Consider the following 18,046-nt stretch of genomic DNA (forward strand, 5'->3'; position numbering starts at 1 on the left):
AAGTACTATTTGCACGAAGCGTGCCATTTTGCAACTATCATGCATGATTTTTGACCCTATCGGGTTTATAGCTGCATTCACGATTCGAGCAAAGATATTGTTGCAAGTTACTTGGCAAAGAGGACTTGGATGGGATGATGAGTTACCTAATGATTTGAGAAGAAAATGGAAGAAATGGACATTTGAAGTTCCGAAACTGGAAGACATTATTATACCTCGTTGGTACTTTCCTAGGTCTAGTCGAGAGAACATCGATTTTCAGATACATATTTTCTGCGATGCCAGTGAATTAGCTTTCGGTACTATAGCTTACCTCAGATACATCAATGAATCAGGACAGTATGAAGTTAGCTTTGTCCTTGCAAAAGCTCGAGTTGCACCTGTTAGGAAAATTACGTTACCGAGACTAGAGCTTTTATCCGCTGTCCTTGGTGCAAGAGTGCTAGACTCCTTGAGAAGTGTTTTCCACATAACGAACAATTATTATTTATGGAGTGATTCCATGGTGACTTTACATTGGATCAAGGGGTGTGCTAGCAATTGGAAACCCTTTGTAGGGAACAGAGTAATGGAAGTTCAAGCGAAAACTGAACCAGAAAATTGGAGACATTGCTGTGGTATCGATAATCCTGCTGATTTGCTGACACGTGGGTGCAATGCAAGCGAATTGAAAGAAGGAGATAAATACAGGCATGGACCTCCTTGGCTGAGACTTGAAGAGTCAGAATGGAATAATGGTAAAGGTTTTAGCTCTTGGAATAGCGAACACTTGGACGATGAAGTTCGTATTGAGAAACGAATCAAGCCCATGAACATTAATATGAATGATTGCAAGGAAGAAAGCCAGCCTGATTTTATGAACGTCATAAATAAAATTTCGTCATGGACTAAATTGCAAAGAGTATTTGCCTGGTGTAGAAGATTTATTTTAAATTGCAAGTTTCCAGCTGCAAAGATTAGTGGTTGTTTAACAACTGCAGAGATTCAAAATTCTAGAAAATCTCTGGTGAAGATAGTTCAAGAATATGCTTTTGGTACTGAAATAGAATATCTGCATAAAGAGAAGACACTCCCAAAAAATAGCAATCTGTTGCCTTTGGCACCCTTTCTTGACTCATCGGGACTGCTCCGAGTTGGTGGAAGATTGAAGAATTCCAATCTTTCTGACCGTCGAAAACATCCAATACTTCTCCCAAAAGGTCATCATTTATCAACGATAATTGTGAGATATTTTCATGAAAGCCATCTACATGGAACTATTCAAATGACATTATCAGCATTAACGCAAGAATATTGGATAATTGGTGTCAAGAATCTTGTCAGAAAGACTATCTCCAGTTGTGTAAAATGTCATCGTCAAAATGCTAGAATTTTGACACAATTTATGTCTGATTTACCTTCAGTAAGAGTAACACCTTCCCGAGTTTTCTCCATTGTTGGAACTGATTATGCCGGTCCTTTCCAAGTGAAGTCCAGAAAAGGAAGAGGTGTGAAGACTATGAAATGCTATGTTTGTTTATTTGTGTGTTTATCCACAAAAGCAGTTCACTTAGAACTTGTAAGTGATCTGACTTCTGATGCCTTCCTAGCTTCTTTAAGAAGATTTACATCTCGACGTGGAAAACCTGATCAGATACACAGTGACTGTGGGACAAATTATGTTGGTGCGTATAGAGAGTTGAAACGCCTGATTGCATCACTCTCTTCAGATGAAGGTTTTCAAGGCTATCTTGCAAAGGATAATATCATTTGGAAATTCAATCCTCCTGCGGCACCTCATCATGGAGGATTGTGGGAATCTACTGTTAAATCTATGAAGTCACACCTTAAAAAAACTGTCGGTGAACAGATCCTCACCTACGAAGAATTCCTAACCCTGATTGCTGAAGTAGAAGCTTGCCTTAATTCTAGGCCACTTACCCCTCTGTCGGATGATCCTGCTGATTGTGAGGCATTGACGCCTGGTCATTTCCTTATTGGTACTTCATTGACATCAGTACCGGATTCTGATCTTTCAAAGGAAGTGATTACACCTTTACAACGATGGAGGTTAGTGCAAAAAATGAAACAACAATTTTGGAAACAGTGGTCAACTGACTATCTTTCCACTCTTCAAAGGCGACCGAAATGGCTCCAAGTAAAGAAAAATCTTGCTGTAAATGAACTGGTGCTAATCAAAGAAGATGATTTACCTCCACTGAAGTGGAAGTTGGGACGTGTGCTAGAGACTTATCCTGGAGCAGATGGTAAAATCAGAGTGGTAAGGTTGAAAACTGCAAATGGTGAGTTAAAACGTCCTATTGTTAAACTTTGCCCACTGCCTATAGAATACAAACTTTGAACTCATACGAACTTTGAACTGTTAATTTTAATTTTTCAGTCAAATTTAATTTTCATTTTAAATCAAAATTTTATGATGGTTGATATTTGTCTGTAAGTGCATTTCATTAGATCAATTTTGTTTTTGTTATAGTTAATTTGTTTATTGTTTGTCTACGATTCACATATATTTCATTTAAAGTTGATTTAGTTTTGTGTGAAGATTCTTAAACTTAAAATTTTCTGTAATTGATTTATTGCTGCTTTATCTTTGAAATTAAAGTTTGAATGAATGTATAACATTTTATGAACCCCCTAAGGGTTCATGGCGGGGGAGGATGTTTATGCTTAAAGTAGTTTTCAAAATGAAATATAGATGGCAGTATAAAGTCACGTGAATAGTAAATGTTAATTTTTGTTTTATGTATATGTAGTTTTAGTTCTCTATGCGTTTTGTCTCAATAAAGTTGTGTAATTAAAACCGGCTTGGTAAGTGATTATTTTCCCCGAGAGAGACGAATAAACCTTTTTTCACTTTTATATTTAAACATACATGTTATGGGCTGTCATTCAGGAAATTTTTTATGTACTTCCTATTTGTATTTATTTTTAACGCATTACATCCCAATGTTAAGTAATTGATACACGAACATAAACTAGTGCAAAACCGGTTTCAGCCCCGTAAAAACAATATAGTTGTATAGTATCACTTGAGAATTAAGATTTTACATAGAATCTTAATAATTTGGCCATAGACTGTGTAATAAAAGTAAAAGAAGAGAATGTTCTTTCGATGTAATGAATGCATAATACTTGCCTGTATAGATTTGATTTTGTTTTGAAAGTCATTTCCTTGAAGTAAATGGTCACTCATGAGAGCTTTAATGAGATCTGTTGGGGTAACTCGATCTTCCATCAATAACGTTTCCCCATCATTTGTGCTGGAACCATCATTGGAACTGATTTCCATATGGTTATTAAGTTCTTGGTAGCAAGTATTATTGGCAAGATACATGGCTGGATGACCTTCCATAAGCATAGAATCGATACTTTCATCACTAGTTTCAAAATCATCATCTCCGTAATCATTATAATCATCAAGATATTCATCTTGGTACATTCGTCTTTCAGCAGATAAACTACCAGTACTGCGTCCATCTGGTGGTAAGCGATTTTGAAGATCAGGCGTAGAAGCATAATCACTCGAATTTTGATCACATCTTGAATCACAAGTGTCTAGATAGTAAGCAGCTCCTCGACTTGGGGGACCTTTTCCTAATTCTAAAGGTTTCAAATCTTGGCTTCCATCTGTTACATCTCCTGATGAACAGTCTAATTCCATTAAAGTAAGACTAGAAGAGGGCCTCCAATGAGAATCACTGCTTGATGTAGCTGATATGAAATAATTGCAAAAACTCACTGGACTATCCAAGTCGTAGCATATTTGCTGTAATATTGGCAGGTTGCAGTTAGCCAATTGCAAAAGACGTTCACAAACAACGTATAACATCTGAAAAAACAACAACGTTTGTAGTTATTTGACACACGGTTGTGTGAATAGGGTGCTCTAACAACAGTTAGGTTTAAATTTTATTCACAGTAAAAAATTTAGAGTACGTTTATAATTCTATTAAGAGACAGTAATTAACATAATTATTGAAAAGTTTTTATAAATACCTTTAAAAAGTATTTTTTCTAACCAAAAGATCAAATTCAGCAATTACTGATGCGCCAATACAACTTAAAATTATTTAACTAGTATCTAGATGTTAAAAAAAAACTAAGTGTTTAAATTGGATGGTTATTTGATAATATCTTAAACCATTATTGGTAATAGATAAATTATATTACTCCGTGAAAATTTTTAGAAAAAAACATTATAGTGTGTCGATGCTTGACAGAAACCATTCTATTATTTTAACAGATAAAAGTAAATGATTTAAACTTATTTATTCATCCTTAAAATAATTTTTCGAGTATTAACACATTTTTATGTTTTTTAGAGATTTCTGTACAAAACTCCATTTTCTTACTCTTGAAGTTTTGAAATACCCAAATTATGTGACGATATTTTCCCCCACAAATTTACTGTTTTAAGATTTATAAAAAAAATTGAATGAAAAAAGTTATCATAGTGTTAATTTCATAAAGTTTAAGTAGAGAATGCATAAATATCAAAATTAGCCCACCTTTTAGGAAGTGTCTCATCTAAAACTTAGTGATGAGAAAATTTATAAACAAACATTAATTAATTAATCAGATTAAAAAATTGTGTGAAGAAATGATTCAAAAATAAAAGTGTATAATATATAGTAAGTACCATTTACTATATGTTTGCATCAACTTGCTGTTTATAATAGAAATTTTATTACATTAGAAAGCTTAAATGCAGTCTCTGGGGCACTTATTATTCCCGATATTATTAAAACTAAATACAAACACCAATACAACAGAAAGATATTATTAAAAACAATACAAACAGAATTTAGTTCAATAAATTGGGAAAGAAGTACGCGAATCATGAACATTATTCCATGATAACATTAAAAAAAAATAAGCACTAAAATTCTAGGGAAGTAATAAATAACAGTTCAGATTAAATATTCCCACAGCAATTGGCTTAAAATTTAATTGTGTATTTTGTAGAAGATGATTAATTTATTTGTAAAAAAAAGTGTCGGAAAAGAGGCATTAATATGCGAGCTACTTTGAATGTTTCTGTAAAGCAAATTTAAGTTCACAATGTTAGAGTTAAATTAGCCCTTGTAAAAAATGCAAATCGCATCACGAAATAATTTGTTTTGGAATTCCGAGAAGTCAAAACGAAAGTTTGCAAGAAACCGCAGAGAAAAATACGTTGAAAGGGGAATTTCAATCAGTTTTACGACAAACATGCGTAGCAAATTCGCAGTCGGTAGATCGAGGTTGTGGGTTGATTTTGCACCTAGAAAATTGTTTGAATGATTGATACATAATCGACAGAACTAGTAGGCTATATAAGATAAAAATGACATTTGTTTGGCAGAAAAAAAATGTGTTTTATTGAGCATTTAGGTGCAAAAGGAAAAAAAAAAAAAACACAATTTGTGCATATGAGAAAAATAAATAAAAAAAGAGGCGTTTCTTTAAAAGAAAATCGTTTTTAGTAGGGGGTATGGTTTTCCCGGACGGCCAGCAACGTTGAACATCTTTGAGGCATCGAGTCTATGAGATTATTTATGAGGGGCTGGGGTATTCTGTCACACTCCTTCAGAAGAGCTCATTCTAGTTCTTGGATTGTTTGTGTGGATGGTAAGCGTCCAAAAATTCGTCTGCCATGGATGTCCCAAACATGCTCGATTAGGTTCATGTCCGGAGAACATGCTGATCAATCCATTCCTGTGATTCCTTCCTCCAAAATGAAATTATTAACCAAGTTAGCACGATGTGGCCCATTAACATGAAGTCATCTCCAATTGCTGCAGCGTAAGGGACTACAATAGGTCTCAGGATCTCATTCCTATATCGGCTACAGGTCAGAGTTCCATTTCGAATGATACGGAGATCGGCGCGCGCACGCCTATGCCATAGACCATTACTCCCTCACCGCCAAATCTTACAATTTCGTGCACGAATGGGATTGTTGGAACAGGAGGGAACGTGACCCTAGAACAGGATTGTTTCTAGGACCACGTTCCCTCCAGATGAAAATATGCCTATTATCAGGATGAACAGAAAAACGGGACTCGTCAGAGAAAAGAATATTGCGCCATTCATTTATCCACCAGTTCACATACACTGTTGCCCGCCCCTATTGGAAAAAATTCGCAAAACCAGTATCAAAAACCAATAAAAATGAAACCAGAACCAGTATGACCATACCGGAAATTTAAAACCTGGTATGAAACTATACAGGAAATTTTAAAACCTGGTATGGTCCCATACTGGAAAGTTTAAAACCAGTATGGCACCATACTAGAAATTTAAAACCAGTATGTATCATACTGGAAATTTTGATACCGGATTTCAAATATACCGGAAAGTGTGAAATCAGTATAAAATCGAACTGGAAATTTTGATACCTGTTTTGTAACATACTGGGAATTTTGAAGTAGTTTTAATAAAAAAAAATGTGTTGATTCTTTGCTTTTTTTTGGAACTAATTAGTAAGGGAAGCGGTTAAAAATATTGAAAACTCCAATTTCTGTTCAGCAAAATTACTGGCTATAGATGTGTATTTATAATTATGTAAGTTCAAAGGATGTGAATTGAAGATATAATAAATTTGACTAAAAATAGCCTTTATCAAAAAAGATTTTAAAAATAAAATCTCCTCTAACATGAAAAAAAAACCTCCTCTAATATTAAAAAAATATTACCCAAAACTATTTTTCAGTATCATTTTAAATCGAAAATTAAAAAAGTAATAATAAATAAATAAAAGTTTAATGCCCCCCCCCTTGAATTAGAGATGTAATAAATTTGGCTAAAAATGTCCCTTATAAAAATTTTTTAAAAAGTTTCTATACTAAATATTAAAAAAAATATTACCCAAAACTATTTCTTAGTTAAAAAAAAGACGTAAAAATTATCATTAAGATTCTATTTCCCTTAATGTTATAAGATATGAAACCGCTCAATTGAATTAAATAACCAATTCAAAGAATCATTTAAACAGTTCAATGAATTGAATGTAATGTTAAGGTATAAGAAAAGGACTCAAAAGAGCCGATAAGAAGTACGAATCAACTCTTTGAGCCGATATCAATGTTAAGAGATAGTAAACAGTGAGGCTAAATGATTAATTTAATGCTAATTAGATCCTTCATTCCTATACAAAAATGCATGTTTTTGTCCTCTGAACCCTCCCTCCATATGTGTCAATCACGTATAAGCGGAATTTCGATAAACGCAGTGAAATAAATTATTTTAGAAAATAAATAAAATACATACTTTTGGAATGAATTTTAACTGCCGAGCTTCAAGTCCATGCACTATCCGTTTCTGTCTCGCTAAATGCTGATTCAAAGTAAATGGTGTGCCTTTTGATATACTAAAAAAAGAATTTTTTTATTTAACACTAGATCGCCTAAGGAAGTCATTTTGACTGCTTTTAATTTCAATTACAAAAACAATGATGTCTATAATGACACAATTTCTTTGAATTTTGTGACATTTTGTGCAACATATAATTTTTTTATTGTTAAATATTTACTAATAACTTGTTAAATAACTGTAAATAATATAAAAAAAGTTAAAAATTAATTTTAAACAAATTTATTTACGCATTCACAATCCTGTCACTTTAACTGCTTTTAGGCAATATAGGTATATACTAATTTTCCGTCTTTCTAGTGTTAATAAAATTCAAACATATTTGTTGTTCTTCATTTTCTATTGTAACCCTTTTTATTTGGGTTAAAAAATACTTTTGAGGGTAATATTACGTGACTTTCTATGTAATTGGATTCAAAGTTCCAATGAAATATTTTGGACATTATTATTTGAGTCTAGATGATTTTGTTTAATGACCAAAATGCAAACTATTAAAATAATCTACAATGCGCAAAATAGATATGTAATATTAGTTTAATGTAATAGTTAAAAACAACTAAAAAAATTTACGTTTACATAACTGAAAATTTAAAAAAAATAATTTTTTTCTTCTCATTTATGAGATTACTTCTAAGCTATATCTTCCTTGTAAAAATCACATTCTCAGCCATTCTTTAAAGTTTTCGTAAGATATCTTAAAAATTTCGCATGCCATTTAATGGTTTAGAAAGGCATGTTTTTTAGGTAACTTCAGATTATTAAAAGAGTCGAGATTCTAAAGACGCACAAGCTGCTCGTGACATTTGTGCTGTGCAAGTATCTCTAGAGTCAGGGGACTCTCATCCTCCTTATATATATATATATATATATATATAGCACAATAGACAGCACATATAGCACAATAAAGACAAAAATGCTAAAAAGAAAAGAGAGAAAAACAAAGAAAATTAGAAAAGCTAACTAAAAGAAAACTAAAGCATTTGAGCCTTATTGACGTTTAAAAGCAAAAAAAAATTCTTTTATTATTATTAATCGGGTTCAAGTTATCTGAGCTTCACAAAATAGCAATCAAGACTTCGAATTTGTAAATTTAACTTCATGCTTTGAATTCTTTTTCGAATCATGATTCAAATTGGATTTATGACTTAAAAATAAAATAAATTTGATCCTAATGACTGCCAGGCGCATTCTCATTGGACAAATACCTCACGTGGTTATAACTAATACAGTTATTTGAGCTGTGTGTCTTCCAAAGTTATTAAAATAAAATTATATGAAGAAATAATGAGTTAGTGACTACAGAGAATTAGATCTTGATGCATATATTCACGGTTATTTGATATAACTGTACGTATCATATTTTCACAAATCAAGACAACATGCTTTGAAATGACTTGTATTTTTATAACGAATCTATTAAATAAATAACCTTCTTGAAAACATGATACAATTTTGGAAAACGATGACATGATTTGCACGATGTTAAAATTTCTCACCAAAATGATGATTTTTGTAACCGCTTCCAATTGAAATGCTATATATTTGTTTACTTTATAATGATAAATAGATTTAAGTAAAAAATGTACTAATGCACACAAAGAAGAAATATGCAAGCCGATGTTTTAATTTTGTTAAAAGTAGCTCATGTGAACAGTACATAAAAAAAATCGAAATATAATGTTTGTAATTATCATATTTATTGGTAATTAAATTTCATACTGTATTTATTTTTCTTCAGTAAGTAATCGAAAACAGGCGCTGCCATAAAAAACAGCTTGAATTAAAAGTGCTCGTATGTAGGACTTCACAGCGTTATCATTCCAATGGTTCGTATATGAGATGAAGACGCGGGCACGGAAAAAAAAGGTTTCGAGTGGGGTATATTTGTAAAAAAAAAAAAATTAAAAAAAAAAACATCAGTTATTGAATATAAAATTTAAGAGGCATTAAAAATTACTTCTTTTCTGCGAGACTAACTGTAATTGTCAAATTATCTTTTTTAATTTTTGTTTCTTGGAGATTTTCATTTTTTGTTTTAAAGGTTAGTGATAAAAAAGGTTTTTAAGTCCAATTTCCTTGTTTAGACATCAAAGACTGCAAAATTTGACCTTCATCCAAAGTATATTTCGAACTCTAAATAATCTTATGTATCTCGGGGTGGGCTCGGGTGAGTTCGGATCTCCAAAAGCGAAATCGAGCTCATCTCTAATGAGAGACCTTTTTCTAATGAGAGACCGTGCTGATCTTTTATTTCCCTCCGCTTTTTTTTCACTATGAAATTTTTTATTCAGAGAAAGTACGTTTTTGTGTCTAATTTTGTAACTTAAAATATTGTCAGCACAAATTTTAGTTCATATTTGAGATCACCCTTTCGAGCCATTAAGATTGAGTCCTAGAAAGTGAAGATCCAATCATTAGATCAAAAATTAATCAGAGTTGTCCGTTTTTTTTTCGCACTGAAAGCGTCAGATGTTCATTACTGGTAAATCGCGCATTGAGTGAAAATATATCAATCAATTTGATTCAAAACTGTTTGGAGAGAAAAAGTAATTTTTGAACATACATTTTTAAATAATTCAGTCTTGAAATAAATTTATAATGTTCTTACACATTTGTGAAGACGATGAATAGGGGCAAGATAAATTGAGCAAACTGTTGCACACAAGCAATTTGACTTCTCGTTTGAATTGCACATGGTCTGAAAAAGATACATTTTTTAGTAATTTGTAAATAAGAACAATAAATAATTAAAAACAACAATAAATAATTAAAAACAACAATAAATAATTAAAAACATTAGTGCCGGGATAGCCTGGTCGGTAGGGCGCTGGGACCGAGTTCGTGGGTTCGAACCCCGCCGGTCGAAGACTCCCCGTGTAGTAAAGTGACTGATGTACGTTAAGTCTGTCGAGTCGCAAAAGCCCTCCATGTTCCCATAACAAATCAATACCTCTGGGGGTACTGGATTGGAGATCGATCGTTCTCTGATTCAGGTCAAAATTACGATCTGTGGATAAATGAATGGATGTATGAATGGATCCGCTCTATAAACGGGTGCGACGTATGGTGGGACAGAAGTCGAATTCTTGGCCATAGATGGCACCACTGAAAGACAAGAAACGCACACTCTGCCTTAAATTTGCTCGGTTTCACCAAGCAGACTTGCCCGTGTGGCAAGTGGCATTAGAGCCAACCAACCATAAGAACATTATTTCCAATAAGTAAAAATAATGAGCCCCGCTTTTATTGCTGTTATGGCACGGAATATTTGAATCGCTATTTTGTATTATCTTATTTTTATTGTCAAAACTCATTAACGCATTAAGTAAATTAAAATGTTGAATTCCTTTGCCATCACGTCTATGGAGTTAAAAATTTCAATTTTTCTGAGAGTCTAACTACGATTAATGCAATTCGAAGATCTGGTTGTAATTCTGAAATACTTCTGCCTTTTTTGATTAATTGTCATAAAATATTTTGAAGAGAGCTATTTTGGAACCTTTAGCATCTTCTGTTCGAATTGGAAACTTCTCAAGATTTCTCAATTAGCTCAATTATTATAATTTGAAATAAAAAAAAGTCCGTACCTTTTGATCCTTATATATCGGATTGCATCATTTGGCTTACATCTTAAAGAATATACTAAATAACAAGCTATCAATACTCCAGTTCGTCCAAGTCCTGCATGACAGTGTACTGCAACCTGAAGAAAAAGTTTCCCTTTAAAAGTAGCATTCAATTTCACGTGTTCACTTATATTTTATTATTAGAGTGCGTTCTGTAAATGAAAATCTTTTTGGGAGAATCGATACAATGACATTTTTAAAAAACTTAAAATTTCTCAGGGAAAGTTCTTATTTTATTTAAATTTATACCATTAATTTATTTTGCTAAATCTATTCATTCCGAAGATAATCAGTGGAAGAATCGACTGAGTGACTTGGCGATTCAATAAACAACCCTAAAATATTTCTTGTTTGGAATCTAAGTCGAGGAGGGTAAAAAATTGGTGAAAATGAAAAAACAGCAGCTTCTATACATTAAGGAGGAATTGATGTTTTTTTTACGCATCAATAATTAAAAAAGACAAGAAAAAATAACTCTAAAACAACTTCATCATACAATTTTATTTTGTTTCGTATTAGTTTGTGTTTCAGATACACTGCCGAAGTAAAAAAATTTAATTTATGTTTCAAAGCAAAGTTGCATTGACAATAAATAATATTTAGTACTTAGGCAACTTATTCAGTTTATTATTATTGTTATTAGCTGAATTTTTGCTTTTCTTTTTGAAATAAAATTAAACAATGAATAAATCGGTAATGATCAACATTGCAAAATCATGCACAAAATTAAAAAAAAGATATGCGGCCGCAATCATTCGGCATAATTCTATTGCTCGAGACCATCGAGATGGTCAAAAATTACCACAATCAACAATTTTCCCCAGTACTTGTCCCATTCGGTAGGCTGTAAAAAATCTATTTCCACAGTACTCATAGTAGGTATCGTGTTACGTATATTAGTATATATAGTACCTATTAAAACAGCTCTAAATAACTAATATCAGTATTACCTATTACCACAAAAAGTTTTCTATTTTTCGGATTATTATTTTTAAATTTTAAATAGGAAAAATTTCTTCAACAATTTTTAAAATGTATGCACTCGCTTAAAATATTACTTGTTCAATCTGAAATGATAAGCGTATTTATATGTTTGAGAATAGCAACTTTTTCAAGAAAATTAAGTCTACATATGAATAAAACGCAGATATAGATAGTCAAACTTTAACTCCCTGTTACCAGAGATTTCTTAGCTGATGCAAATTATACTTTGGTGGAAACATATCAGAACTCCATTAGCATCGGGCTAACCACGAGAGGTTTTCGCAGTTCTTACCTTTATTTTGCATAGCGGTGAAAATCTACTCAGCGAAAGTTGAGCTCGCGTTGTCTCTGAATCGTTTAAGATCGGTTTTCGGACTAACAAGGTAAGATAAAATTTGATACCATTTTGTTCCAAATTAAGATTGCTTAAGTTTTATTCTATTAATATAAGCCTAAATATAGGTATATTTATGTTATCTATTCAAGCAAAATTATATTCGATGAAAGACATTAAAAGTCGTCGAAAACATTAAAAACAAGCAAATGCAACACACAAAATCATTAAAATCTTCCATTATAAAATATTTAGAATCAAATAAATAGACCACTAAAAATTCTATGAGTTGTGTTTTCACAAACATACTAAAAACACAAAGAAAAGTATCGCTTAGCCAGTTCTTCCACTAAGCTTTTCAAGTATCGCTTTTAAAATATACTTGATGTTCTGTAAAGACCATATTGGTGAAATATAAACAGCGCTCACATCAAGATAACTTACATGACTGTTGGGCTGATCGAGAGAAGATATTTAAGCCTTCCAAAAGTTCTTTTTTGTGACCACAAAAATATTGTATAATATTAAAATAAATTCCTAATAATAAAATTTTATCACTATTTTATGTAATAATTAGAAACAAACAAAAAAAGTTAAATAAGTTTTATTCAAAGCATAATTGTTGACTTTTGAGAAGTTAGTTTCATAAACGGGAGTTTCACCTTTTCTACCATTACTCAGGACCAAACCAAAACTGCGTCTAAATGGTTAAAAGCACACCGTTAAAACATTTTTGCTGGGGTTCAGCCATCTTGGAAAACAATAAAAATTGTTAATACCAACATACAAAAACAAACTTCACCCGTTTAGACGAACATTACACCTAATGAAAACCTCACTTTTGCAGCGACCTTTCTCGTTCAAGCAAGTTCATCGCTTCTTCTGAACTTTACTATATATTTTATAAAATTAATTTTTATTTTTTCATTTATTTTGAGGATTTATACATATATGGCATTGATTCAAATTCTTCGATGTCTTTTGTTTGGTTTATCAAAATCCTCCTTTTTATTGTTTTATCCATTTATACGAAAATATTTTTGTTAAATTATGTATGGTTTATACGAACAACTTTATGTGGTTTAGCTGTACTGTAGAAGTATTAGAGTTTGAACGCTTTGTTGTTTGAAAAATAAAAAAGAGTTTCAAAAGATGAGTAAATAATGGGAAAAAAATTACCTTTCCTTCGGTGAGAGCAAATGCCATTACTTTCACCATGTCTAGTATATTAGTTTCAGAAGCTATGCCATAGTCTTTCCTGAAATAAACTTCAAATGAGTTGTTGTATCACATTCAATATGCAAATAAAATATTTTTGTTTAAAAAATATGTTTTGCGGTTCAGTACAGAAAGTACAATTTTGATGACGGACTCAATTTTTATGGTTCAATTACCTAACATAAAATATGCTAATTAATTAGTGCAGACAACATTACTAAAAATTAGCTTAAAATGTTCTCGAGATATACGTAAAAAGGAAACATTAAGGGATCAATTTCTTGCCTCTACATTTTCCAGCTACTCCCTATATTTTGAGAAATTGATATACGTCAAAAAAAGGTATATTTAATTATCGAAAGTATGTTTTTGTGTTGTCTGCACTAAATAATTAGCATATTTAAGATTTGGCTTTCAAACAATTAAAATTAGGTCCTTTGATCATTAGATCAAAAGTTATGTAGGGTGTTATTTTGCGCTAAATGTTTTAGAAGATATCTAATATACTAAGGGTCTCCAACCTTTTTGTACTAACAGATTCAAATACGATGTATTTCACAGGAAATTCGTTGCGTCCGCGATCATTGAAAATTGCTGTTTTGAACAATGCTGTAAATGAAAAGAATAATTTCTATACTTCTGTTTCTCCTCAAATTGGCACTGCAGGGAAATGTAATTTAAAAAGCAGTGTTTTTTAAAAATTAATTAAAGTTTAAATGTGGGTTAAATTATAAATAAATATTGCATATTGAGAGAATTTTATCTCGAAACATATATTTGAAGTTTTTTCATGTTTAAATGTTTTTATTCTATAATGTAATATCTTTTAAGTAAAGGAAATGTACAGCAAAAAAAAAAAAGGAAGAAAAACGGATTACCATTATTACTTTTGAACGGTAGGGTGCATTTTCATTCTGTAAAGTGTTATGGCAAATTTCAAAGAAATTTTTGAATTTCTATGAAATCGTTGGCTGTAATCGTTCAGGGTGAAATCAAAATGAAGATATGGCAAAAACAAAAAAAAAAAACAAACAAAAAAACAAAAATGAATGTCACCTCTACTTGGCATTGATAGAAACAGATTTACACAAATTATCACTTGGGCTGCCGTTAGGTAATTTACGCGTACTTATTTCGTACTGTAAAGTAAATGTATCCCCAAATATAAAATATAAATTAAAAGTTGTAGTCCAAATTTTTAAAGTTATTAATTGCGTAAAGTTGTCAACTCGTATTCATTGCGTAAAGTTGTCAACGCGGATAAGTAAATCCAACTCCAGATTAATGAAGCAAAATAAAAAGTGGTAGCAAAAATTTGTAGGTTATTTATTGCGTGAAACTATCCATTCGCGGTACTAAGTAAATCGCAGATTAATATACATATAAAAAATAGTAGTAAGATTTTTCTTCAAAGAAAAACTGGGGAAAAATAGTATTAATTACTTTCTTTTCTGACTGTTAGNTATATATATATATATACTACTGGCCACCGTAATGTAACACCCTGAAGGAAGCATGCAAATAACATGAAATTTACAACATGCATTAGCGGAGCTGAGATATGCAAATGATTAGAATTTCAGCGCAGATGCACATTACGCGCTCCTATGGCGCCACTTCAAAGCGCTATTTAAGCCTTGGAGATTTCGACGATTCGGCAATTGTGTTTTTCTTGTGGTTTTTTCAAAAAACGATCAATTATGCCTCGTAGAAAACAGCGATCATCTTTTGATCAAGTATCCGAGTTCGACGGAGGAAGGATAGTGGCCTACCGAGATTGTGGATTATCTTTCAGGGAAATCAGTAGTCGTGTTGAACGAAACCAAGCAATTGTAATGTGATCGTTGGATGCAGGAGGCTACGACGGATCGACGTGTTCGATTGCATCCACCTCAGTGCACCACTTCACGTGATGACAGGCGAATTGCGCGCAGTGACTGATCGCTCAGTCACATCACAAACCATAGCACAGCACATTCAGTCTGTAACACATCATTCAGTGTCTGTGCGTACCATTCGACGCCGTTTACAGCAGAGTGGTCTGTCGGAAAGACGTCCATTGCTTCGTCTACCCTTGACGCAGAACCATAGACGTCTCCGCCGCCAATGGTATGATGAAAGAAGGATGTGGACGACAGAATGGAATGAAATTGTCTTCTGTCTGCAACAAATGGTTCTGTTTGCTCTACCACGATGGTCACATTCGAATCTGGAGACACCGTGGAGAGAGGATGCTGAACAGCTGCGTTATGTACCGCCACACTGGTCCTGCACCGGGTATTATGGTATGGGGCGGTATTGGATCACTCTCGCACTCCTCTAATACGCATTGCCTGTACTTTAAACAGTCAGCGCTACATCTCCGAGGTGCTGGAGTCAGTTGTCCTTCCTTACCTTCAGAGCTTGCCCACAGCGGTATTTCAACAGGATAATGCGTGACCACACGTGGCACGCATTGTCCAAGGGCTCTTCGTCAATCGCCAGATTGAATTGCTTCCCTGGCCAGCTCGCTCTCCGTATCTTTCGCCGATGGAAGACATGTGGTCCGTGATTGCTCAACGATTGACCCAGATGCCACACCAGATCAACTTTGGCAATCTGTGGAAGCTGCTTGGTTTGCTGTGCACCAAGAACACATCCAAAGTCTCTTTGAATCAATGCCGAGGTGTGTAGCAGCGGTGATCTCCAACAATGGTGTCTACTCTGGCTAGTGATTTTGGTAGGAGCCACACTTCACAGAAGTCTATAAATTTAATCATTTGATACTTGGTCAACATGTTATCTACAAAATAAATTTCGTTGTGATATCTCTTGTGTTTCTTGGTGTTGCAATTTGGGTACAAGTAGTAATATATTTTTTGAAAGTTTGATTGCAATATTTTGACTAGCGTTATAGTTATAATACAGATAATATGTGCAACTAATTTCTAGTGACAATAAAGGAAAATTATTAAGCTCGAAGAAGAGAGATTATTTTGAGAGTTCATGATTGCTTTTCTAATTTAAATAAATAATAGTGCAATATCTTAAAATGTGGTAAAAGTGGCCATAAAGAGCATTTTTAAAAAAATAAGCTTTTTCTTAAAGCAGTTGCATAGTGCAAATGAGCTTTTGTAGAAAAATGATTGTTTTTTTAGGAATACTTACCACCGGAAATTGTAGAAGAAAACTGAAATACAACAGATAAGAGATTCAAATTTAAACCATGTAATTGTTTATCAGTTTTAAATTTAATATATTTATTTTTCTACTTCAGATTACGTTTACTTTTGCACGGGCAATAATTTTTTTTTGGACAATCCTACATTTCGACAGTTAGAAAAGGACATTCTTTTACAGAAATATTTCAAAAAAACATAAGAAAATACTTGAATACTTGAAAAAATATTTTCAGGGGGGGGGCGGGATAAATTTTTTTAATTCTTACATAAATCTATTTTTTCATAAAATAGCCAAGCAGTTACTTTTTCTTGGACATGCATTAAAACGCTGAACTGCTTTTTCTAAAAATCTTTCACACAGTAAAATAACTTTCTGCTATTTGTTAAGGATATTATCAAGTAACCGTTCTATTTCAACTGTATACTTTTATTTTTATTTTTATACTTTTGGACCAAATATTGCGTACGTAGACCAGATATGGCTGATTTCCCGGGGAATTAGTTAAAAGTTTGATATTTTTAGTTTTTCATTGAGCCACTTGTTTTATTACTTTTTAAAAATATTCTTCCTACCATTGCTTTGTTTACAATCTGTAGAATTAATTAATGCAACTACATCTGCTGTTTTAAAATAGCTTCAAATAAAAATCGAATCAATAAAATTTCAAATATTTCTGTTTAATATAAGAGTTAGGTATGGAAGCCTAAAATGGGTATAAAATTAAAGTAATTAATGCTAGATGTTTTTAATAGTATGAAATATTAGAAGTACCAATTAAATTTAAATTATATTATTAATTGTCTTTTTTGCGCTTCATATCCTCTTTCAACTTTTCAAACTGCATATATTTATTGCTAATAGTCATATACTACAGTAAAAAATTAGATAAACTGATTTCCATTTAGTGTTATTTAACATTATCAATCAAGTCCTTTATATTTGTTGCTTTCAATAATACACAAGGTTCATTTAAGCCATAACCAAGGTGGTATTTTACTGTTAATTCTATAGGATGCTCTCAAGGATAAAAGGACTCAAGCGTTGTATAATGACATCATAAGAAAAGCGGAAACTTGGTTTCCGATTCCTAACCCCTTATTTATGCGAGAACTGAAAAAAAAGCAGTTTCCTGACGTCACAAGCCTGAAAAAAGGCTAGTCAAACTTACGTCATTGTCATTCCTGATGTTAAAAATTTCACTTTGCTAAGATAAGCAAAAAGTAAACAATCATCACTCACTTGAATTCCGGCCTGACTCGAAGTTGTCTTCACCCGACAAAATGTTTGCCTGAAAGTAGGCTAGGAAAATTTGAGGTTTTTTTCGTTCTTCCTGTGACGTCACAAGCTTGTTGTCAGGCCTCGTGTAAAT

General features: G+C 32.5%; 1 protein-coding gene across 3 annotated transcripts in view; it reads right to left on the reverse strand.

Annotated features, from left to right (window-relative positions):
* Positions 1–18,046, reverse strand: part of LOC107455726 (protein tyrosine phosphatase domain-containing protein 1) — a gene marked incomplete at its 3' end in the record, with an annotated part of 109,099 nt that overhangs the window by 11,045 nt on the left and 80,008 nt on the right. For all 3 annotated transcript variants that reach the window (XM_016073396.3, XM_043048992.2, XM_016073395.3), the window contains 6 exon segments: positions 3,137–3,829; positions 7,252–7,351; positions 9,962–10,051; positions 10,941–11,056; positions 13,477–13,555; positions 16,663–16,684. In XM_016073396.3, coding sequence (XP_015928882.1) covers positions 3,137–3,829; positions 7,252–7,351; positions 9,962–10,051; positions 10,941–11,056; positions 13,477–13,555; positions 16,663–16,684 — 1,100 coding nt within the window.

This window comes from Parasteatoda tepidariorum, chromosome X1, assembly GCF_043381705.1.
Source record: "Parasteatoda tepidariorum isolate YZ-2023 chromosome X1, CAS_Ptep_4.0, whole genome shotgun sequence".
Lineage (NCBI taxonomy): Eukaryota > Metazoa > Arthropoda > Arachnida > Araneae > Theridiidae > Parasteatoda > Parasteatoda tepidariorum.